Genomic DNA, 25,808 nt, shown 5'->3' on the forward strand with positions numbered 1-25,808 from the left:
CTCTCACTTTCTCTTTCTTTTCTTTAATCCCTCCATTCCTCCCTCCATTCTTTCCACTTTGATTGCAGAGAATGAATGGTAGATGGATAATGTTTTCCACCATTTCCTACCTATGAATGTAGTCTGTTTCTGGACCAGTTCATGTACTTGAAATGGAGAGATTGAGGAAAGAATGTAGGTTCAGGATCTTTCCCAATTCAGCTGTGTAAAGTCTTTGGGCTAAGCACTTGGTGGTGGTGGTAGTGCCAAGTTTAAAGACAAAGAAGAATAAGAGAGTAGGAAAATAATATGGGTTTCCCCCCTTTGTAATGTGTGTGGGGATGGCATTGCATTCAACTGGCAGGAGGAAGAAAAGAGTCATATTGGTAGGAAAGTCAGATGAAAAGAAAACTCCTTATGGGTAAGGGGTGGACAAAGGGCTAGGATAGAGAAGGTTTTGATCATCTGCTCCACTGGACTTTCTCAATCCAGCACTTTGCTTGGCACAGGGGATACAAAGACCAACCGAAACAATTCCTGCCCCCAAGGAGCTTATATTCTAACTAGAAAGAAAACATTGAAGCAGCTAGGTAGCATAGTGGATAGAGCACCAGGCCTGGAGATGGGAAGCCCTGGGTTCAAATTTGGCCTCAGACATCCTAGATGTGTGACCCTGGGCAAGTCATTTAATCCCCATTGCCTATTCCTTACCCCTCTTCTGCCTTGGAATGTACACCTAGTTTCAATTAAGGCAGAAAACAAGGTTTAAAAAATATAAGAAAACAATAATATGTGAGTAAATACACAGCAGACACAAAAGAGAGGCAAGATATAACTTGGTGAAGCTGTGATGGGCACTTGCAGTCAGAGGAAGACAACGTGTATACAGAACAAATGCAGACTAATTGTCAGAGTAGAAGAAGAGGGAATTTACCTCTTACAGAGGAAAGTGCCATATGCAGACCCATACTTTAGGAATATCACCATGGTGGCTGTTCTAAAGATGGTTTAGAGAAGGGAGAGAAACCAATCAAGAGTTATTGGAATGGTCCAGGCAAAAAGGGATGAAGGCATTAAGTCATGTTAACTGTGTTAAGTAGAAAGAAGAGGGTGGGGGGTATGTGGGTAGGAAAATCCTTTCATTGGGGATCTGAACCATGCTTTAAAGTCTCTGAGTTAGAAGCAAGGAGGTAGAGCATTACAGGTGTGGAGGATAGCCTGTGCAAAGACATGGAGATGAATAATGGACTCCTGTATACCCCAAACAGCATATAGAACAGTTTGGCTGGAATGTGGAGTGTGTAAAGGGGGAATAGTGGATAAGTAGCCTGGAACACGGGCTAGAAAACAGATTGTGAAGGGATTTAAATGTCAAACAGAGGGGTTTGTGTTTCATCCTAGGGGCAACAGGGATCCACTAAAGCCTCTTACAGAGGAGAGTGCCATATGCAGACCCATACTTTAGGAATATCACCATGGTGGCTGTTCTAAAGATGGTTTAGAGAAGGGAGAGACTGGATGCAGGGAAACCAATCAAGAGTTATTGGAATGGTCCAGGCAAAAAGGGATGAAGGCATTAAGTCATGTTAACTGTGTTAAGTAGAAAGAAGAGGACAAAGAGGAGAGATGTTGTGGAAACAAATCTGCCAGGTCTTGGCAACCTGATAGAATATTGTGGGGGAGGAGGGAGGGAGAGGGAAGCATTGAGAATAGTTCTGAGATTGTGAACCTAGATGACTTCGAAGATGGTGGTAGCCTCAACAGAAGTGAGGAATTTAGAAGAAGAGTGACTTTGGAGGGGAGGAAAAGGAATAACTAATTGTTTTAGACTCATTGAGGTTGAAATGCTTATTGGATGCACAGTTCAAAATGTCTAATAGCTAGGTGGGGGTACAGGATTGGAGCTCAGGGGAAAGAGTGGTTTCATTTCTAGAGATCTTTGAGTCTTTTGCACAAAGATGATCATTGAATCTGAAGAAGCAGGAAATCAAGAGGCCATAGAAGAAAAGAGGACACAAGATAAAGCCCTGAGGTTTACTCCCACAAAGGAAGTGGGACTTCAGTGATGATTCAGTACAGAAGACTAAGGAGGATTGGTCATATGGGCAGGAGGAAAACCAGGAAAGAGTAGTGTCACAAAAACCTGGGGAGTATACATATGAATATATCCATCCACATCCCACCTTGTAGACAGATGTCTTCAGTATAAGCAGGAAATACATAAAGGCATATTTTACCAACTCAAATGTAGAAGTGGTTTCCAATTCTAAAAATAAAGGAATTAAGGGGCACCACTGGAAAGAGAATAGGGTCAAGAGAAGAGCTGAGTTGCCTGTGGAGGGCAGGATTGAACTGGGAAACATTCCTGTAATCATGCCCTTCCAGAGCACATATCATCTGAATCTAAGGACCCAACCCCATACCTGAATTTAACAGAAATATAAGGCTGGAGCAATCTATCCTCTGGTGTCACACTGAGCTCAGGCATTGCCAAGCTGGAGGGCATCCAGAGGAGACTGAGCAGCATAATAAGGGGTATCTTGAAAAAATGCCATATCAGGATCAAATGAAGAAACTGGGGATGATTAGCCAGGAGAAGACTTGGTGGGGGTGTGGATGTGGGGTAGAGACGGGGAATAAATAAAAGGAGAGGAAGAACATGATCTCTGTCTTCAAATATCTGAAGGGCTTAGAGAAAGAGAGATTCTATTTGTTCTTCTTGGCCCAGGATGGGAGACCAATTACTCAGAGGACTTCCTAGTTCAGTCCTCAGGTGCCAAATGTAACAACTTTTATCTCCTTTCCCTTCTCTGTAAAGAAGTAGAAGGAGTACTAGATTTGGAGTCAGAAGGCCTGGGTTCAAATTCTGGCACATGATGAGTTGTATGACCTTGGGCAAATTACTTTACTTCTCAGAGTTTCAGTTCCAGATTTGACAAGTTGGTTTTTAACGTTTCTTCCAGTTCTAAATAAAAATCTATGTCCAGCTTCCTATACTACCCATTCCTCATACCTTTCATCACCTCTATTCTTTAGACTAACCCTCTCCAGTTCCTTTGACAGATGCTTATATGTTATTTTCTGTCCCATTTCCCCATCCTCTGATACTGGTACTCTTATCCACTGTACCATGTACCTGCCAAGGCTACATTTCCCTAATCTTGCACTTGTGCAGTTGATTTTTTGAACCCAAGGAGGATACTTTACATTGATCTCTAGAATATTTCCTTGTATTAGATAAATCTATTTCAGGAAAAATGCTAAGAGAATACACTAATATTTATCAATATCAATCTGTAGTATGGAATATAATTCCACCACTGAACTATGTAGGAATGATTACTTCTTCACATGACCTATAGGGTAAATAGGTCTAATCCTCCATTCTCTTCCCTAGAATGTACCCTATTTCCCTAATTCCTAACCTGAGTATCCCTACTACTGTTTTCTAGAGATTTGGGCCAATTGGGGTATCACTGAACTAGAGGGCCCTTTGATCATCACCACCAATACTATCATCCTACTTCTTCCCACAAACTACCCTTTATTGGAAACCTTCAAGTATTTGTGACTATTGCCCTCTAGTGGCTGACCTCAGAGCTATTCCCAGATGTTGGAGAATTCAGTGGTAAATGGAAGGGATTGGTGGGGAAGAGAAGAGAATCCAATGGGGGTTGAAATGGAAAGCATGCCTAGTGAGGCATCTGGAGAGATATCCACTGAGGAATTTAGCTGGGGAATCCAGTGTTAAATTAAACGGGGGCAATCAATGGTGGAAATCCAGTGAGAAATCTGGTGGGGAAAATGCCACGAGAAATCAAATGAAAAACCCAGCAAAGAAATCCCTAAAGGATACAGGGAGAAATCCAATGGAATTTGAAAGATCCAGTGGGCTGTGAATGACTCTTGGTGAGGAAGCAACACTATTAGAGTGGAGTGGTCTCCCCTATAGAATGTGAACACCTTGAGAGCAAGCACAGTATTTTGACTCTCATTGTATCCTCCAAAATTTATCATAATGCTGCACACAGGATAAGCACCTGATAAATGTTTATTGCCTAATAGCATGATAGGGCTCCCTCCTATGAACCAGCTGAAGTTTTACCACTTCAATTAGAATAGCTGGGAAAGGCAGCCCAGTTTTTCCAGAAGTCTCATGCCTGTACCTCTACACTTTCCTCTATATTCATAGCATTGATTATTTAGGGGAAAGAAGGTCTCGAATCCCAGAAGACTTTTAAAGCAAATATAGACAGAATAAATAAATACAAAGTAATTTGGGGGGTGTAGAACATTAATATCCCAGGGAATCAGTCAATACATACTTATTAAGGGTCTATAAAATGCTAGGTCTTCAACTACATGCTTCCCTTCAACCTTCCTTGAGCATACAGGGAATTGGAAGGGAATTTAGAGACTATTTAGTCTAATTCCTTGATTTTTTAGATGAAGAAACTAAGGTCCATATATAGCTATTAAGTGAAAGAATTGGAACTTGAATGCAGCTCTTTTGTCTGCAAATCCAAGTCTCTTTTCATTTCCCCGTGCTGCCTGTTCATTCTAGTCACCCTTCCACCAATGGCACTGGGCTCCATCAGAGCTGGCTCTTGGCCCTGGAAGCCTTGGGATGGTCTAGATTTAGGACTCTGGGCTTGTGTCCAGCTACTTGGAAGATGAAGAAAGCTCCATGGGCTGTGTGCCCAGGGAAAGTTTCATGGAACATCATAGAAGAATAGATCTAGAACTGGTGGGAACCCCACAGGCCATTTAATCTAATCCTTTCATTTTACAGGTGAGAAAACTGAGTCTCAAGAAAGTTAAAGGAGATTATCTGAGGTCACAGATAGAAACTTTGGGAGTAGAATAAGAGTCAGAACTTGAGCTGGGCATTGAAGGATAGTTAGGATATGGAGACAAAGAGAGTAGGCATTTCAGGAAGATGCAATAATTTCAACAACCTGAGAGAAGATGAGGAGGTGGAAAGTGTTAAAGCATTTTCAGAGGACAGTAAAGTGGCTGGAGTGGAGAATGAAGAAAAGGAAGCAATGTGCAGAAGGTATAAGCTAGTTAAAGAGATGGAAGGAGAAAGAGGATAAAGAAAGAGAGCAAGACAGAAAGAGAGACAGACAGAGAGACAGTCAGACAAAGACACAGAGAGACAGAGACAGAGAGAGGGAGAAGAGAGGAGAGGGAAAAAGATGGAGACAAGAGATAGATGGGTGGGGCAGAAACAGAGAAAGGACTATGGTCAAGTAGCAAAAGTCCTTGAATTTGAGGATGAGCCATATTTTGGTTTATTTTATATAGGTAAGTGCTGTGTTCTCTTTGAAACTAGGAAGGGTTTTCTTACACCACATGTCCCCTTGAGGTCTAGTACAAGCCTGGGCATGCAGGAGACACTCAGAAAATATTTGGTTGTGTGATGATTTGATTGTGATGACTTCTCTCTATGGCACTGGCCCTGTCTGTCTCTTTCTTCTCCTTCCCAAAATGCTCTGGGGATAAAGGTAGGCATGGGTTTCGTACATCAGTATTATAATTCGCTGGCTGGATGAGATCAGCATCATTCAACCTGTGTATCTGACTCCCCAAATCAATTTTCCTTGGTTGTTGAGCACTGGCTCATTGAAGGTATTGAGGTAGGACCAAAAATTAACCAGAACAGGAAGAGAAGGAAATGTGTGTGTGTGTGTGTGTGTGTGTGTGTGTGTGTGTGTGTGTGTGTGAGAGAGAGAGAGAGAGAGAGAGAGAGAGAGAGAGAGAGAGAGAGAGACAGAGAGAGAGAGAGGGAGAGGGAGAGAGAGAGAGAGAGAGAGAGAGAGAGAGAGAGAGAGAGAGAGAGAGAGAGAGAGAGAGAGAGAGAGAGAGAGAGAGAGAAAAGAGGAGGTGGGCAAAGAGTGGCTATTGGGACAGAGAGAGAGAGAGAAGAGGAGATGGGCAAAGAGTGGCTATTGGGACATAGAATCACATAGCAAAAATCACTTTTCTTGGGGAGAATAAGAGGTGGATTCAAGTAAGTTCTGGCCCTGCAGTTTTCTATCTTTGTGACCTTAGGCAAGTTCCCTTCCAAGCAACCAGATTAGATTCAGGCAGAAGGAAGAATGACTGAGTGAGGAAGGGTCTTGTCCCAGAGGAATATGGCTGCTCCTGGATGCTTTTCTTTGGCCAGCCTAGGGACAGCATCCCCAGCTAGTGAGGGTGTTATGTGTACAGAGAAGGGGGTGGAGAAGGGATCAAGGGAAGAGAGACAGTCAGGGATTTGTTAATGAAAATACCGAGACTATAAATAGCCTCCTGGCCAGACCAAAACAAATTGCCTGTGTGCTGACACACCTATGGTGGCCATCAGGAAAGCTGGGTAAGGCCCTGATTCAGTTTCCCAGTACTAGATCAATTGTCAATTTATTTAGACCAATTTGCCAGCTTGCTTGCTCTGCATCATCGAGTCCCCACTGATTGTTTCATATAACACACATTCCTCCACAGGCAGATTTAATTAGGCAGAAAAAGTTAACCTAATTCCTCAGGGGCTTGGACCCTACCCAAGACTCACCAGGAGAGCTTAGAGTCACCCTTGTCCACGAAGGCCTAACACTCAAACCTGATTTCCCTCTACTATTATTACAGCATCTTGGCACTAGCACTACCCTTACAGACTTTATATACTGTCCAACTTCCTTATTTTACAAAAGGGGAAACTGAGGCACATCCAAAATTTCATCTTTGAATCAAAAGCACTGCTGAGGATTGAGCCTAGGTCTCTTGCTTCTTAATTCTGTCTCATTTCCTCCAAACGATCCTTACTTCATCCTTTGGCTAAAATAACTGAGTTGGAAACACACACACACACACACACACACACACACACACACACACACCCTCACTCATACACGTTCTAATGGTGAAAAGCTACAGAATTCCCCAAATGCAAACACATTTTCTAAAGATGAGTGTAGCATAAATAATTCACCCATGCATACTGGTCATTCTAATAGAGAGTAAATTGCCTTTCTGATTTATGGTTTCCAAAGGGGGGGGAGGAGGATAAAAATAACTAGCAATTTATAAAACATCTTCTTAAATCAACAGATCATTAGTAGGTTTGTCTCACTTTACAGCCAACAGTCTCACTGCCCTAGTTACCATAGGAACAAGATGCAACCTGCTATCACCATGGCGACCAGTTTCAAGAACACAATTGGTGGGGTTTTCTGCCATTTTCCCTGACTTGATTCTGAAGAAAGAAACCCTGCTCCAGTGTTCTCTGGAATGTGTCTCTGCACTCATTTGCCTGGAAAGTTTATGTTGTAGAAACCGAAAGAGTCCTGCCCAGTGTCCATAAGCTAACTAACGCTGGCTCCTCTGGGCTTCTCTCAGGAGTATAAGGGTCTTATTATCCAGGCTTTTCCTGGTCTCTCCCATTGCTCTTGGGAGACAAAGAACACTCTTGAACCAGCCTTTCTCCAAACCCAACCCAGTCTTCAGGGATGCCCTCTCTTTTCTTTTGGGTTCCCTGGGAGAGGATCATTCTGCTTTTTAACTTCCAGTATCCCTTCTGGATGATCAATGCCATCCCTGCTCCGCTCCTCCTATGAAGTCTGTGCTCTCCACTTGGACCACTCTCTCTACATCCTTGCCACTATTCTCTCCTGACCTTTAGATCCTACTTTCCTCTTTCTCAATGCCTTAGATCCTATTTCTAAGGGAAGGGACCTTAGAGACTATCAAGTCTAACCCCCTAGTTTCTCAGATGAGGAAACTGAGACCCAGAGATTCTACAGGTCACCATGCTACAGATGTTGGCACTACTGAGATATAAACTCTTTGGACATTGCATTGTCCTCCTCATCACCTTTCATCACACAATATCCATCTCCACACCCTGCACATGGAATTCTGGATACCCCGGAGAGTCCCAATGTTCCCCACATCCAGAGTCCCTCGGGACATCCCCATTGCCAGGCTCCCGATTGCTTTGCTCAATGCCACAGCCAAGGCTATTGCCCTGACCCTACAGCCACACTGACCCCATCCCAGTCCTCTCACATACTCCTTCCAATCAAACTCAGCTTGCTGATCCCCACAGCATCGTGGGAAGAGGATTAAAAGACAGTGTTGGTGAAAAAAAAAGTGGTTGTACCCAGCTCTTTCTGTCCCTCTTGAATTTATCTACATTAATCACCCAGAAACCTGACCTCTATAAAGGTAAAGACCAAGGGAACTAGACTAGATGGTCTCTCGTAGGATGGCTAGATGGCACAGTAGATAGAATATCCATCTTGGAATAAGGAAGATTAATCTTAAATCCGGCATCAGACACTTACTAGCTGTGTGACCCTGAGCAAATCGTTTAACTTGTGTTTGCCTCAGTTTCTTCATCTATAAAATGAACTGGAGGAGAAAATGACAAACCACTCTTTTATGTTTGCTAAGAAAACTCCAATGGGGTCACAAAGAGTCGGACAGGACTGGAAAATGATTTTTTACAACAGGAAAGGTCCTGGTAGCTTTACATTTTCGATTCTATGAATATTCTTGAAGAGCTGGGGACAGCTCCCATCCCTGTATGAAGCCTTTGCCTTCAGAACATTTTCCATTCCTTGTTGACTCCAGCCTTTAGGAGAAACCCCATTCTCCTCCAAAGTAAGGGGTGGGAGAAGGTCTGAATTTAATACTAGTAAGATCTCCTTTCTTTAATGAGCTGAGACATGGGTTTTAAAAGCTTTACCCAGAAATGAAGAAATAAAAGTAACAAAGACATATAGTGAACTGTATCAAAGCCCCATGAGCTTTTGACACAACTGCTCCTGCAGAAATAGGAAAGGGGTTCTCAAGGACCAGGCTGTCACAGACCTTTAAAGGTGGCATTTGGTGTTTTGTGGCCCCAAAACATACTGCATACCTGGATTCTGCTCTAGCCTACCACTGGGTCAAGAGCAGGGTTCTTTGGCTTGAGCCTGTTGGGAACCCCTCGATCCTAGGTTGCTGATCTACTCCTCCTGTGAAGTCTGTGCTCTTCCCTCAGATCACTCTCTACATCCTTGACACTATTCTCTCCTGATCTTTAGATCCTACTTTCCTCTTTCTCAATGTCTTAGATCCAACTTCCAAGAGAAGGGACTTTAATACTGTTAACTATTGCTGCTGCTAGGCAGATCAGCAAGACCTGAGTTTGAATCCCATCTCAGACATTTACCAGTTTTAGATGTGCTTGGAAGGCACTTGATCTCTTGACCTCAGTCTCTTTATCTGTAAAATGGGGATAATAGTACCTACCTCATGAGGTTGTCACAAAGGTCAAATGAGATAATATATGTAACTTGGTTGCAAACCTTAAAGTTCTATATGAATATTGACTATTATTATTGTCTCTGAGAAGAAACCCCAGGGCTCAAGAGAAAATGACTTCTATAAAATGGTATGTGTGTGCACATGCATGTGTGCTATTGGATATGCTATTGTGGGTACATTTCTGTATGTAGCAATTTATTCTCCATGGGAAGGTATATTTTCTTAGGTAAGTGGTAGTATATGGGACTTTATATATATATATATATATATATATATATATATGTTTAAGGGGTTACCATCAATGTACTGAATTTGGAGTCAGAAGACCTGAGTTCAAATTCTAGCTTTGCTACCTAGTTATTCTAGCTTTGCTACCTAGTTATTCTAGCATAGCTTTCTCAACCATGTTGGGACCATTGGATCCCTTTGGACATCTGGCGACCACTATGCTTGTTTTAAATAAATTGAAGGGAAACCTAAATTTCAGTTAGAAGGGGGTGAAAATGACACTGTGATTTTTTTTTCATCTAAATTCATGGACCCCTTGAAATTTGTCCATGGACCCCAGGTTTAGAACTGCCTTTCTAGACTGACCTTGGGCTTGTCACTTAATTGCTGGTCATTCCTCCTCTGTAAAATTTGTAGTTTTTTCCTTGTAAAAGTGGGATTATTTTGCCCCTTTATTTTTCCCTTCTTATTTGGGTCTCCTGAGCTCTTTGACCAGACTAGGAGTGCAAGGACTGTACATGCGGGTGTCTTGGTCCTAGTCACACTTCACTTCTACTTGAAGCATTTTCGATCTGAGCCAGTTTGCCACTCTTTAGGGAGCCTGGCACTCCCTCTGGACTGTATTAATGTTGAATTCAATTTGGGACATGTGATTGGGTAGAGCCCCACTGCTACTTAGAACTCTGGAACTCAAGAGACCCACCAAGTCTCAGACTGCCTGGTAACCTGAGAACGTGAGTGAGCATCATCATATCCAACCTGAACTAGAAGATTTCTAAGGTCCTTCCGAGGGAGGGAGCCCATGAACCCAAGGGTGCTGCAGCATGTGTGTGGGGTTGGTGGTAGGGGTGGGGGACAGATAGCCCTCTCCCCTTTCTCCTTCCAGTCCTTGAGACTAGGGGGAGAGAGGATTGTAAATAAAAGTAATCAACATTTTTATAGTGCTAAAAGTTTCCAAAACATCTTGCAATTTATTACTTAATTCTGTTGACCACCCTATGGGGATAAATAGAAATGAAATTATTCTGTTATCATTCTTACAGAGGAGGAGCCTGAGTCTGAGAGCTTAAGTGAATGGCTTATGGACACTTAGTTGGTAAACATCAGGGGTAGACTATGACCTCAGTTGTTTTTGCCTCTTTTCCCATCATTCTATCTTGCCCCAGTGGCAACTAGATGGTATTGTGGATGCAGTACTGGTCTTAGAGTCGGGAAGATCTGAGTTCAAGTCTAGCCTCAGACACTTATTACCTCTGTGACTCATAGCAAGTCACTTCAGCTCTGACGGTCTCAGTTTCCTCAATGGGGATCATAATCTTTGGAGGATTGTGGTGAAGATTGAATAAGATATTTGTAAAGCACTTAGCACAATGCCTGGCACATAGTAGGTACTTAACAAATGTTTGTTCCTTCCTTTTAAGTATTGGACTGCTTCTCAAAGGCCAGGCAGGGATGGAGAAGGGCTAGATGAGTCCTGACTTCATGTAGGTATGTGACTGACAGAAGCACTTAGCCAATGGTGCCACTGAGGCTCAACAAGAGAGGAAGTAGGAGGTTGAAAACTAAGACATCATCTAAGACCAGAATGATCCTGGTAAGCAAGCCCACATCATCTTCTAGAAGGAGCAGCAATGCAAAGAACAAGAAAATTGTATGGTTTTCTCTGTTTTTCACCATTTCAGCCTTTCTCTTCATTTAAAAAACCCTTACCTTCTGTCCTCTAAGACAGAAGAGCAAGGGCTTGGCAAAGAGGGGTTAAGTGACTTGCCCAAGGTTACACAGCTAGAAGGTATTTGAGGCAAGATTTGAACTCAGGTCCTCCTGACTTCAGGCCTAGAGCTCTATCCATTGTGCCACCTAGCTGCCCTGTCTACAGCTTTTCAACAGACAGGGAATATACACTGCTGATGCCCTGGCCTCACACTTACCAGCAGTGCTTCCTCCAGGTGATTGACAGGTAGATGTTAATTTCATCAATTTAAAAGCTGTTCTCGGTTTCCCAGGCTGCCCCTTGTCTGGGATCAAGATAGCTTTCACCACAGCAAAATTTTCATGGGGCAGGCATTTGGTAAATATTCATTGAATTGCAATGAACTGAGTGAAATAGAATTGAGTTAAGGAGTAAAGTCTAAGTGGTACACAGTGGGTAATAAAACTGGCGGTGGAGTCAGGATGACCTGAGTACAAATCTTACCTCCAATATTCACTAGCTATATAACCTTAGCCAAGCCTCAGTTTCCTTTTCTGTAAATTAGACATAATAGTAGCAACCTTATAGGGTTGTGAGAATCTACTGAGATAACGTATACACAAGCCTTTATAAACCTTAAAGTGTAAGTGAAGGCTAGCTATTATTATCCAGAGACTTCAGTAGATGACTTGACCTTCGGATCTATAGAAAGCTGGGGAAACAGTTGACCTTGCCACAGCCAATTCTGCTGTAGTTACATCTACAACAGAGCATGCCTTACTAAACCACACATAAGAGGATGCATGGGCATGTGAGTGAGTTGTTTTAGCCCATTTTAGAAAAAACACCATACTTATTTGGGGAAAAACCAGTTTCCTAATTTAGGGATGTTCCTCAAATAGAAAACGAGCTCATCCGAGAAGGCAGTGTGTCCACTGGCACACGGGGTTCTCATGCGTGGTCTCTGGTTTGGGGGTGCTTAAAGGTATTTTCTGATGTGGGTCATTCTCTCTCTTTTCAAAATGCTGCCTTATTTTGATCGATGAATTTTGTTTTTTCATCACATTTGTTCCTACACATACACCACCCCCTCTCATACCCAAAGATTAAAAAAAAGAAAGGGGGTGGGGAAGCAGTTCAGCAAAATCTACCAACATTTATACCATGTCTGACAGTGTGTACAACATTCCACAATCCCTCCCTCCCTCCCCCTGCCACCTTTGCAGTAAAGGGAGAGAGAAGAGAGTTCTCACTTCTCTGGGGCCAAGCTTGAACACTGTAGATGGTGCAGCCAATTCTCAGATGTGTTCTCTGGTCTGGAGATTCTCAGGTATGTTATCTGGTGTGGGGGTTCTCCGGCATAGTCATGCATGTGGGGTTTTGTTCCTGGACTGCTTGGATCGCTCGGTACTCTGATAAACTCTGCCTCCAAGTTGTGGCCAGTGGGGCTTCAGCTATGAACGGTTGGTGGGTTGTTACTTGGATAATTCCAGTAAATAAGATTCCTTTCCCCTCAGCAGACTGTGGAAGTCTGAATTACTTCTAGAGCTAAGAGCTGGGTAAGTTGGTTGATGGGAAACCAGTTACTAGTCTAAAAGTTTCGCTCAGTTCATAGTAAAGGTGCTTGCGTTCCTATGAACACCCCAGGCTCCCCCAGGCAACGGGAGGACCCACCCACCCATGCTCATGGACCAGCCCTGAAGGCCTCCTTCAGCCAGAATGAAAACACGCCTCTCCTTGAATGTTTGGGACCACCAAATCCACTGCTGTGGCCAGGGTGCCCTGGATGTGGTGCCAGAATTTAGTAGGTGCTTCCTATGTGCCAGGCAAAAGATTAGACCCTAGGGATATAAAGACAAAAAGAGTACCAACCCTGCACTCAAAGAGTTTACATTCTATTGAGGTAGCAATAAATAAATCTTAACTGAGAAATCCAAAATAAAGGCAAGGTGGTTTGGGAATAAGGGGCACCAGCCGCTGTAGGGGGTGGGGGAAGAGGGTGGCAATCAGGAAAAGCTTAATCTAGAAAGTGGAACTTGAGGTGAGCCTTGAAGCAAGTGAATACCTATTCTGGAAGGTAGAGACAAGGACATTGTGCATCCTAGGCATAGGAGAGATGGCCAGTGCCAAAACAACGCTGAAAAGCAATTTTCCTCATTTCTCCTTAATTGAGAAGGAAGTCTTCCACGCTTTCTTCCACAGCCTCCCCATTTGCCTGACTGCCTTATGAAGAACCCTTTTGGCTGATGCCTCATTGTTGAGCCCAGACAATACAGACCTGCTCCAATACGTTCAATGGCTCCCCAGTACACACAGGGCAAAATCTTAATTCCTCCCCTTAGCAATCAAAGTCTTCCATGACTTTGCCCCAAATTACCTTTCCAGCCTGCTCTCACATTATTCTTCTTCACAAAGGCTCTGCTCCAGTCAGACTAGATGACTCATCATCCCCTGAACACACTTGAAACCAGCAGGTTGCTCTTTTACAAAGCTGACCCAGTTCTCAGTCAAGATGGTTCATGAGTCCCCATGAACCAATCAGCCATTTACCAGAGGAATACCCCCAGCAAACACAAGTACATTTTTTTTCTGAATCAGTTCATCAGTCTTTGTTCATAGGCTCCTAGCTCTAGAGGTAGAAGAGACTTCAGAGGCCATCTAGTTCAATTCTCCTCATTTTACGGATGAGCAAAATGAGTCCCAAAGAGATTAAGTGATTTGCCCAGGGTCACATAGCTGGTGAGTGTCTGAACTTGAACCCAGGTCTTCTTGATTCCAAGTCCTATCCCACATGGCTTCTTTCACACTGATCTCTGTACTTGAGATGTACCCCCTGACCCAGCTGATCTTTTGGTGGATTTATGATCTCATCCATGATGGTAATCCCTCCTGTGTTTAATTCAATCCACACCTGCTTATCCTGGCTGACTCTTGTCTAATATCTTCCTGTAATACCTCCAAGGTTGCTGGAGGTCTTCTTTGGTATTAAAGGTTTTTAACCTTGGGATCCATTAACTTAAAAAAATACTTTGAGAAACTGTATTTTAATATAATTGGTTTCCTATTTAATCTTGTGTATTTTAATATATATATTCAAAAACATGATTCTAAGAAGGGGTCATAGATATCGTCCAGGGATACCAGGAAGCCATGATACAAAATGATACAAAAAAGGCGAAAATGCTTTGCTCTGGCTCTCTTGGCATTATATGAGTACCAGTGGATACCTTGACCCTTTAATACCTGTCAAGATCAGACTCCACAGAGAGCAGCTAGGTTGCAAAGTAGATAGAGCACTAAACCTGGAGTCAGGAGGGACTGGGTGCAAGTTTGACTCCAGACATTTCCTATCTCTGTGATCCTGGGAAAATCACTTAATCCTAATTGCCTGGCCCTTGCCCCTATGTTTTAGGATCATCTTCCTCCTTAAATCCCTGATTTAAATGTCACCAAATCTTGGAGCCTTTCTTGGAGCCTGTTGGCTGGAAGTAAGTCCCCTCTCTTGAATTCTCCATGAGTTATTTGGCCTCTTTCTCATTTTTAAAAATCTTTTTCTCCCATCCTAGAGTTCTTGAGGGTAGAAGCTATGTCTGTGACAAGTATAGGGTCTTGCACATAGTAGTCTTTTTAATAATTGTTGGTTGGGTTTAAATTAATTGAATTCCCCTTCCTGTTCCTCCTTTTTCTGCCTACCTCCTCTATCTCCCCAGGTCTTCTGTATTAGTGAAGGTGGGTGATCACAGTTAGAATTCTGGGAGCCAGGAAAGCCTGTGATCCTGGCCTTCTGGCTTGTTCACTGCCTGCTCTAGAGAAGAGACCCAGAAAGAGAAGGGACATGACAAAGAAACATGGAAATACAAATAAGAAAAAGCAGGAGACTGAGAACTTTGCTATCTAGAGACCCTTGAAGATGGGGATTTGTCAGGGGCTCAGAGCTGGAGGAAGCAGAAATTTATTGGTAGCTAAATCATTTAAGACTCTCTCATAGTCCCTTCCTCCAGAGGTGCTCTAAATCTGAGTCCTACTGACCCCTCTTGCCAGGTGCAGTCAGATGCAGTCAGGCTAATGGTTGACTCCAGCTAATGGCTGATAAATAATCATACCCTGCCCCAGGATGACTTATATTTACAGAAAGGGCCCAAGAGTTCTCCACACTAGCTTGTGTCAGAGAGATTACTGATCTCCCAGGGGAGTCAGAATTCTGATGGAGTGACCCACCTTCTTACTTCTCCTCTCTAACAGCTCTGGAGATGTATTAATTAGCCCCTGAGGAGCTAGTGGGGGGAGAATCAGAACAGAGCCACAAGTAGCCTAGTTTTGCCTTAGGATCCTGTCTTTAGTCAAGGTTGGGAGAGTAGGAAGCCAAATGTCAAAGATTTGGCTCTGATTCAGCCTCTCTCTATTACTACACTCTAAGCCCTCAGTAAACTCTGAGGATCTAAGGATCCTTGCCATCTTATAGCCTTAGGTGAGGGCAATGTGGATTGAGGAAGGAACCCTGCATCTGGAATTAGAAGATCAGCATTCAAATTTGTATTTTTTCACTTAATATCATTGGTCAAGGACCTCTTAATTTCTATGGGTCTCAGTTTCCTCATATGTAAAGCTGAAGGGGTTGGACTAGACATCTTTGGTCTCTCTCATATCCTATGTGTGACCTGGGTTCAAATTCTAGCTCTGGTCTTTATTACCTTGTGACTGTGGACAAAATTGCCACCCCTTTCTGGATCTAGAAGGTCTAAATGGGTTAGACCATTCTCTTTCAGCTTAGAAGTCTGACTTCTAAATATCTCTGACTGCTAAATCTTTGATCTCGAGGTGATTTCTCAGGTCCTCTCTAGCTCTGATCTTTGAAGAGTTAAGGATTTTCTTTGCAAAGCTTCATTTGTAGATGCTTTGTATCTATAAGGAATTTTCCATCTATAGGCAGCTAGGAGATGCAGTGGATAGGGCACTAAACCTAGAGGTAGGAAGACCTGAGTTTAAATATATAGCCTCAGAAACTTCCTAGCTGCATGACCTTGGACAAGTCTCTTAATCTGAATCATCATCCATTTTCTCAACTGTAAAATGAGACTGATAATAGTATTTATTTTCCAGGAGTGTTGGGAAGATCAAATGAGATAATATTTTAAGGTGCTTAGCACAGCTTCTGATACACAGTAGGCACAATGAAATGCTTGGTTGTTTTTTAAGAAAATGTTCTTGATTTCCTTTATTTGACTCTACTTGTTCTCCCCCCAATTCCTTAGCCTTCTTGGAGATAGCTGAGAAAGAATGTCTAAGATAATTCCAAGTGCTCAAACCAAGAAAGCAACTCTCGGGATTTTTTGAATGCCTTATAGCTGGTTCTGCCAATTTGATTTGATTTATTAAGTATTTACTATGAAAAAGACACCACGTGATCGTCTGGGAGCACAGACAAAATACAAAATAGTACCTGTCTTCAAGGAGCTTACAGAGCTTAGCAGAATGCTAGGGTAGCTTCCATTCAGCTGGGAAGCCATGATCTCCAACCTCTGTTGAACAGTGGCAATGAAGTTCAAGGAGTTTTTAGAAGATGGGTCATAATTTGTGATTCACTTGGACACCAGGTGATTGTCCTAGACTAAAGCACTTTGTGAATTCTGAATTCATGGGGTGGACCCCAGGCTATAAAGTGGAGTATCTACTTCTCTGGGATGCAGCATCCATTTGAATAGGTTTGGAGTGAAAAAGTAGCCCCTGATGGTGATGTACACCTCACCTGACACCTGATTTCTTTCTCTCCAAGGCTTCACCCAGAAAAGTTGGCCACTTTTCCTTACTTACCAGGCTCATAAAAGACAGAATGGACTCTCAAATGATGACTCCACCATTAGTCCTGCACATGGCTCCCAAGGGCACTTGGCCCAGAGGAGTCAGTTGAGTTTCTAGGGAAAGAGTGGGAAGAGGAGAAATAGAGAGGCATTCCTTCCCAAAGGCTAATTATATGTCTTTATTTTTTTTTTCTAAAAGAAGGTTAAATCTGAAAGCCAAGAGATGAGACAAAGACAGAGATGGAGCAGAATTAGGAGGCAGAGAGGAATGTGATGATTAAATATCATGATTCTGCCATGTCACATCCACGCTTTCTTTTCATATACTCTCCGACTCCAGCTGAGGTCATAGAATCATACATGTAGAGCTGAAAGGAACCTTAGGGGCTACTTAGTCCTTCTGACTCATTTTACAGATAAATTGAGGACCAAGAAAGGGAAATCACTTCCCCAAGGACACACAGGCCACATGATGCTTGGGGGATTCCAGGTTTGAGCAACAAACATATAAGCAGTAAATAGCAGAGGTGAAGTGTGAACCCCTCCACAACACACACACACACACACACACACACACACACACACACACACACACACACATACACACACAGCCCTCTTCTACCTCCCTGAGTAGAAATACCTCATAAGTCCCACCATTTTGGTAAAAAATTCTGATTTAACTCCATGACAGCACCCTTCCCATATCTGTGTCCTTTCTTCCCTCTTTTCCTCTTTTTTTCTCATTCTTTTCTTTTCTTTCCTCCTTCCCATTCACTACATAATCTTGGTGTTCCTGGGTTTCCCAAATGTTATTCCCTGAGGGGCTCAGGGTGCCCCTGCACTTCACCCACTTCCTCCCTCTGCACTAACCTGTCTTCTCTGTTCCTCTCTGCAGTATGTGGCTTTTGCCTCCCTCTTCTTCATTCTGGTCTCCATCACCACCTTCTGCCTGGAGACCCACGAGAGGTTTAATCCCATCGTGAACAAAACCGAAATTGAAGTCATTAGGAATGGTACCCAGGTGCGCTACTACCGGGAGGCAGAGACGGAGGCCTTCCTAACCTACATCGAAGGGGTCTGCGTGGTCTGGTTCACTTTTGAGTTCCTCATGCGGATTGTCTTCTGCCCCAACAAGGTGGAGTTTATTAAGAATTCCCTGAACATCATCGACTTTGTGGCCATCCTGCCTTTCTACCTGGAGGTCGGACTCAGTGGCCTGTCTTCCAAAGCTGCCAAGGATGTCTTGGGCTTTTTGAGAGTGGTCCGGTTCGTGCGTATCCTGAGAATTTTCAAGTTGACCCGCCATTTTGTGGGCTTGCGGGTCTTAGGGCACACCCTTCGTGCCAGCACCAATGAATTCTTGCTGCTCATCATTTTCCTGGCCTTGGGCGTCTTAATCTTTGCCACAATGATCTACTATGCTGAGAGGATAGGTGCTCAACCCAATGACCCCAGCGCCAGCGAGCACACGCACTTTAAGAACATCCCTATCGGCTTCTGGTGGGCGGTGGTCACCATGACGACACTGGGCTACGGAGACATGTACCCCCAGACGTGGTCAGGCATGCTAGTGGGGGCGCTGTGTGCGCTCGCAGGGGTGCTGACCATCGCCATGCCCGTGCCTGTCATCGTGAACAATTTCGGAATGTACTATTCCTTAGCTATGGCTAAGCAGAAGCTACCAAAGAAAAAAAAGAAACACATTCCGAGACCGCCGCAGCTGGGATCCCCCAATTATTGTAAATCTGTCGTAAACTCTCCACACCACAGTACTCAGAGTGACACATGCCCGCTGGCCCAGGAAGAGATTTTAGAAATTAACAGAGCAGGTAGGAAGCCTCTCAGAGGAATGTCAATCTGACCTTTCCACCTCCATCCCTTGTAGAGATCTGAGATCCAGTCAGACTGCTTTCTTAGCGTCATGGGTAGCCCAGGGATCCGCTAGCATCCCACGGCCCCACACGGAAGCCTGATGTGTGGAGCCTGGGTGGGGGGCCGGGAAAGGCTGAGCATCCAAATGGAGAAGGAGAGAGTCAGTGGGAAGGGCCTTACTGATGGTCCCCGGCTAAGGCACCTGACCCTTGACTCAGGTTCGTGTTGTTCCGAAGAGAAAAAAAAAAAGTTGCCTTGCGGAAGACTCGCAGGCGCCCACAGCCCTGGTGCTGGACTATCTTAGGGGGCAGCCCCTCCCGGGGGCTGCCCTGGAGAGCCACAGGCTGAGGGTCAGTCTCTGACCCGGGTCACCTGCCCATCTGATGGAGGGGGTGGGAAGAGGGCAGGGTGGCTTTTCAGAAAAGTCAGACGACTTTGGTGTGGGTTTTCTTGGACTCCTTTCCATCGAGGGCCACCACCCCCTCCTTCCCCCCTAGCGACTTAGAGGGCAGAAATCCTGCACGGTAGAACTCTTAGGGAAGGCAGGGTAGGGCAGGCCAGGGCCCAGAATGCTCGGGGGCATGGTCCCACCACCTGCCTGCTGCCTGCTGAGTAGAACTAAAGCCCAAAGCCCCCATCATTCCTCAGAGGGCTTCCCCTGGCTGTAACATGCATACTTCATAGCATGCAGATGCCCCATCCTGTACCGCCACACTAGGCTATGTTCAGCATTTGTAGCTACGAGCTTTCAGGCACGACAGTAGCTTTTTCCATGTCTGCTTCTCTCCAGGGTTTGGGTTGAGTGGTCCATCCAGAGTTTCCCAGCAGCATCCTGATGCAAAGGGCTGCTGGAAGGAGAAAGAGAGTGGATCCGAGTGTGAGCAGCCAGGCTTAGACGTAACTGCTGGGGGTGGGGAGGCGTGGGGGTCAGGGCAGGGAAGGGGTTTCCTCCCAACTGGGAATAACCACAGCAATATGAGCAACCCAGCCAGTGTAAAATCAGTTTCATGTGAATTCCACATCGGGGGAACAATACTAGTCACTGAGGGATATATTCTAGTATTCCATGGCTAGTGGTCATCATGGGACTCTCTCAGTTTTATGAGAATCCACAAATAGCACATAAAATTATGGGGCTCTGATCTGAACTGAAGATTCAAACCCCATAATCTACCTCTACCCATGGACTAGCATCGATGTATTCTGTAGACACAGTGGTTTTCATAGTCAATGGCATCAGTAAAAAGGACGATGACAACTGAGAGCAGGCGGTGAATCATTGGACAGGTGGGTTTGGCTAAAGCCAAACCATTGAAAAAGCAGAGTTTAGCCTAAAGAGAAAAAGTCCCATCCTGGGCCACCCCTTCCTACTCCTTGCTCAACCAGGGAGGGACAGGCAGGCAGACAGATCAGCTGCTTGGGAGTGGTGGGGATTTCTGAGCTCTGGATTCATTTTCTACCACCCCCTCCCCTGACTATGGAGGCTGTTCTCATCATTTCTGCCAGTGCTTCCACCTCAACTGCAACCCTAACCCCTGATGCCAACACTCCTTCCCACTCTTCACTCCCTTGCTGGCATACTCACTCCATTCTGTCATGCATGAGTGAGCCAGGAGAAGAAAATAAAATATTCAGCTTTATACTTTGCCCACATCAGCCTATGGCCCAGGGAAAGCAGGGAGGAGAACACCAGTCCACTACTTGAAGAATGGTAGAACATCCATTTGAACTGGGGTTGAACCCTCCTGCTGTAGCAGATCCCAATATCCCTTCCAGCTGGTTTTGTGAGGTGATGCCCCTTCTCTTGGCCAGTACCACTGCCCTTGACTCTGTGAGTTTACTTGCTGAAGGTTCACCCCAAAGAGACAAGAGGGAGATGCAAAAACAGGATCATAAGGCATACTAGATAGAAAAATAGCTCCAGGGTTCATTTGATGCTTCACTTTACTTCTTGGAGGGCCAGAAATCCTAGGAGCAGGGCTAGAGGGATGGCAGAGGGTTAGAGCATTCAGAGGAAGATAAGGAGAATGGCTAGAAGGACAAAACATCCAAGGATAACAGCTTTGAACCTTGGATCAAATAAACCAACATATGCTTGCTGAAGAATCATAGAACCATAGAAATCTTTAGAGCTGGAAGGGACTTGGAGATCATTTAATCCAATCTGTTCCTGAGCAGGAATTTCTTCTAAGTGACCATAGCACCTCTGCTTGAAGTCCCCTGGTAATAGGGGGCTCAGTACTTTCTGAGGCAACCCTTTCGTATTTTGTAACAACTCTTATTGTTAAGAGTTTTCTCTATGAAAGGTAGAAATCTATCTAAATAAGCATTACTTAAACTAGCCAAAAGTAGCATAGCAACACCATTACTTGTCGAAGTAGGACAATTGACCAATTTCTGTTTTTATTTTAATATGAAGGTAAGATCATACTGTCTTTTGTCAGAGACATCTATTAGCATCCCAACCAAGATTCTCTAGTAACTAACGTATTTGCCAAGAAGGGCAAGGAGACCGGAGATCAGATTTCCTCATACACAGAGCAGAATCAGATAAGGCTTTGAATGAGATTAGTTAACTGTAAGTACAACCACCATATTTAGCATCTTCATAATTTGTAAGTGTTGAGTGTATAAAAATCTACTTCCTTCTGTGAAATGTCTTTCTATTACAAAAGGAACCACATTGCCTTTTAGGATTCTAGTTCCTTAGTGTCAATCCTAACTCTGACCCTGGTTTTCACTTTTCTATCTTTCCTATAATTCCTTAATCTCTAAATTCCAGCTCAGGACCACAAGGTCTTTTGACCTTCTTTTGGCCCTTGAGCCCACTTGACTTCCTGTTCAAAGATCTGCCTTGCCTATTCCTTAATTACCTTTTACTCCTTATGCTTTTACTGCCAAAATAGGCTGTCCGGTTTTGGCATCCACTCACAATTTCTCCTCTTCCTTCTGCCACTACTGTGCTCCAGGGCTTAAAAGGCATTTCTAGATCTTACAAGAATAGAGGCAATGCAGTAGAGATAGATTAGAGAACCAGTTTAGATTCAGAAAGTTCTGAGATCGAGATTAGCCTTTGACACATCCTGACTGGCATTTAACCCAGGCAAGGCATTTAACTTCACTGCTCTAGGAGACTCTCTCACACTATAAACTGCAGAGAGGAGCCAACCTGCATTGGCAAAGGGAGTTTTCTTCTCCATACCAATGACAGCACAGGTCCAATCCTTATCCCAATTCCAATTCATAAAAGAAAAGAGAATTTATAATTTCAGAAACAATACACTAGGGTAAGGTAATTAGAAGTAGGTGCACATCTACATATTAATTAAATAATTAGAAGTATATATGTATCCATATATCTCCAAATATCTGTACACAACCCAGTGTTTAGCAGCATTAGTATAACATCTAGCTTCCTTGACTCCTCTTTCCCCCAGGCAAGTCTTCAGCACAAAGACACTCAACAGTGATTTGAGTTTGGGCCACTTGGCTATTCTGGCCTGAGTTTATGCATCTAGCCTATAACTTCAGGCTCATTCTCAGCCAATCGGGCTCACTCTCAGAAGGCTTATCAGGAAACTTGATTGGTGATTGATTTTTAGCAATTTAACCTTACTCCTTTCTTATACAATATCTTAGCTAAAGTGTCTGGTGTCTTTCCAAAGGGGAAGGGGAGAGAAATATCACAAAACTTTCCCCATTACCTGAAAAATAGAATTATGTAAGCCAGCCCCAAGTTTTCTCCCAAAGTTCATAAGAATCAAGCATTATAATCTCCATGGATAGCAAAGGATCAAAATTGGAGGGACACGAGCTCCAAAAGCATAGGAGGGTCTGGGCTGGAAAGCCTTGGTTGTCACGATTAGGGGATGGTCAGAGCCAGAGGAATAGTGTCTCCAAAAGAAAGAAGTGTCCAAACTAGAGGAATAGGGGTCCAGATACAGATTCAGGATTGAATTAAAAGGATAGGCTCTAGAAATAGAATAGAGTCAAGGCTGAAGGACAGGGATTCAAAAGATCAGAGAAGAGATAAGAATGGAAAGATGGAAATTTCATGGGGAAAAAGAGAGTTTGAGTTGGTAGAAAAGAGTTTCTAGGGCAAGAATTCTTAAGCTGTGGGATTCTTTTTGTCATAGGACTCTTTGGAAGTCTGGTGAAACCTAAAGATCCCTTCCCAGAACAATGTTTTTAAATACATAAAATAAAACACATAGAATTACAAAGAAAATATTATATAGACATCTAATTGTCAAAATATTTTAAAAAACAAATTTATAGATCATAGATTAAGAACCCCTGCTCTGGGGATTGGGCTTAGAGGTATAAGGTATCCATCAAGAGAAGAGATTAAGGGATAGAGGTAAAAGGGCTCTTGCAAAAAAAAGAAGGCACAGGATCTCTCAGGATAGAAGAAAGATGGACATAAAGAAGGTCTTGGGTAAATGGGGACAGGATATCAAAGAAAAGAGGAGAGATGAAACTAGAGGGACAGAAGGTCTAGGGGCAAAGATAAGTCAAGGATGGTTTTGGGGGGAGGTCTTCTTAGACCAAGGAGAGATCAAACTAGAGGGATGGAGCCCTGGGTCCCAACTTCAAGATGTCTAAGAGTATCTAGGAGGAAAATCATGAAAAATTCCTTCTGGGCCATTTTCTGAACATTAGTACCAAGGATTTCTACTTTACTCATTTCTAAACCTTTGATTTTCTCTAACCCTGGCTCAAGGCCTTGACTTTCTTGATTTCTGTATCCATTTGGCCTCTAGGATTACCATTCTGAAATCCCTTATTATTTTCTCTCTTCTTCATCTCTAGCTCCAATTAATTCATGGTCCCATTCTAGTATCCCCTTTATTCCTTCCCTCTTTTTGCCCTTGCTGTTGTACTTCATCAGGTTAGGTCATTAAGAATGAATGTATGTAAAAGAAATTTCCCCAACCCTAGGCTGGGGGCAGTTAAATCTTTTGACATAATTATAATTCTAGTTCTCCAGGCCCTAGCTCACCCTTTATGGTTCTCCTGCCTGCAAATATATACTCAAGGGCCCTGTTTCCTTTCCTGGTCTCTCTGAGAATGGTGTCTTCCACCTGTGGAAAATCTGAAATCTATCCAGAACTCATTTAAATATCTACTCTACCACGGAATTAGTAATACCTGTACTGCCTACCTCACAGAGTTTTGGGGATGGTCATGAAATATAACAAATGGTGCATTGTAAGCACAATATAAATGCTATTACTGTTATTATTGTTCTTCTTCTTCTTATCATCATCACCCACAACTTGCTCTCTGTTAAACAAAGAGCCTCCTGTTTGCATGATGGGTTTTTGGTGTGTGACACCTTTAGTTCTAAGTAATTAATTAGTTTACATGATGCCTCTCTTTAATTAGGGAGTTGGTGGAATAAAAAGAAAAATCATCATATACCATTAAAGATTTTCCCATCACCAGGGAGGAAATTAAACTTGACATACCGTTCGTTCACTGCTGAAATTCACAAAAGATAGTTTCTTTAAGGCAATGCAAGTCTATTTTCATAGCATCCAGAAAGTCTATGACCTTCCACACACACACATACACATATGCCCACATACACTCTAGGGATGTGAATTTTGCTAACTAAGGAATTCATGGTAGTCATGCCAACCAAACTCAGGATGGCACAATCTCAAATCAAAATAGGGTGAGAAAAACCTTCCCTGGGATCTGAGAGGGCTGGGCTGCCTGGGTCTAAGATGCCAAGAAAGAGCTCTCATTCCCAGGATAGGTGGGAGGAGGACAAAAGCTCCCAAGCAGTATCCCCAGCTCTCAGCCTGTCCTCCTTGCTCTATCCACCACCACACAGGCCCCAGAGTTCTGGGTCAAGGCTGAGCCAATGCTGGGGAAAAGGGATTGGCATCCCTGCCACCTCTCTTCTTGAAAGTATTAATTAGTTTATTGCTCCTGAGGAATGGGGATACCCCCAATTCTACTACCCAATAAAAGCATTGTCCTTTTAAGGCATTCGAATCCATTCATAGATGAAAACATTTGCTTTGCTTTCACAGCGAGCTTCCTACTCCATATGGCAGATGAAACCATTTGCCACTAGACCTTCCTTTTCTTTTCCACAGTTCTCATGCTGAACAGTTCTCTGCAAGGGGGAAAACTCCTCAATCTCCAGACTCCCTGGCTAGAAAGGTGCTTCAGTAGATTTACATTCTAATAATTAGGGGGAAGCTTGCCCAGGATTGAACCAGACAGTGGAGAAGTCAATTGGGTGTGAAAACACCGGCCACAGAGAATTCACAAAATGGCCAATCTCTGTGTGTCCTTAGGTAAATCGCTTCTCTCTGTGTCTCCTCTGTTTCTTTTCTTAAAGAATGGAAGGGTTGCACTAGGTGATCTTTAAAGGCCTTTCCTGCTCTGAATCTATGGTTCTATAAGCCTATGATCAGTTCATGGTGGGGACACTCCTTTCCCTCACCACACACATTCATTCGCAGCTGGCATAGCTGACCACATGTCTCTACATGGCTTCCATCTGCTTTCTTCCTCCTGCTTGCTGTTGTAGAAGGGGCTACAGTGAGGGGAGCAATTGAGGCAGTACAAAAGAGATGGAGTAGGGAGTATGAAATCCAGCAAAGGCAGCAGTATGGACATATAAGCAGGGAGGTGAGAGCCCACCTTTTAGGGTCTTAGTCAGGTCTGCAGCACCTTGACAACTCAGACCAGGCAGTTTGGTGCAGGAGAAAGTGTGTGAGAGATTGAGTTCTAGTCTCACCTCTGGTCAGATCATGCATGATATGTGGTACAAGGGTGAGGGGGGCAGGAAACCAGAGCCTTTCCCTCTTCCTTGGTGGAGCTCAGCCCCAGGGTACCCTAGACAGGTTAGACGAAGATGGATATCCAGTTTTCCTCACTGCAACCCCCAGGGAAAAGTCCTAAAAGTCCTACTCCCCTCCCAAAAGTAA

General features: G+C 43.7%; 1 protein-coding gene across 1 annotated transcript in view; it reads left to right on the forward strand.

Annotated features, from left to right (window-relative positions):
- KCNC1 (potassium voltage-gated channel subfamily C member 1) overlaps positions 1-25,808 on the forward strand; it is a 79,867-nt gene that overhangs the window by 42,144 nt on the left and 11,915 nt on the right. The window contains exon 2 of the mRNA XM_001366617.3: positions 17,882-18,815. Within this exon, the coding sequence (XP_001366654.1) occupies positions 17,882-18,815 (934 nt within the window). The remainder of the gene's footprint in view (positions 1-17,881; positions 18,816-25,808) is intronic.

Source organism: Monodelphis domestica, chromosome 6, assembly GCF_027887165.1.
Source record: "Monodelphis domestica isolate mMonDom1 chromosome 6, mMonDom1.pri, whole genome shotgun sequence".
NCBI classification, from domain to species: domain Eukaryota; kingdom Metazoa; phylum Chordata; class Mammalia; order Didelphimorphia; family Didelphidae; genus Monodelphis; species Monodelphis domestica.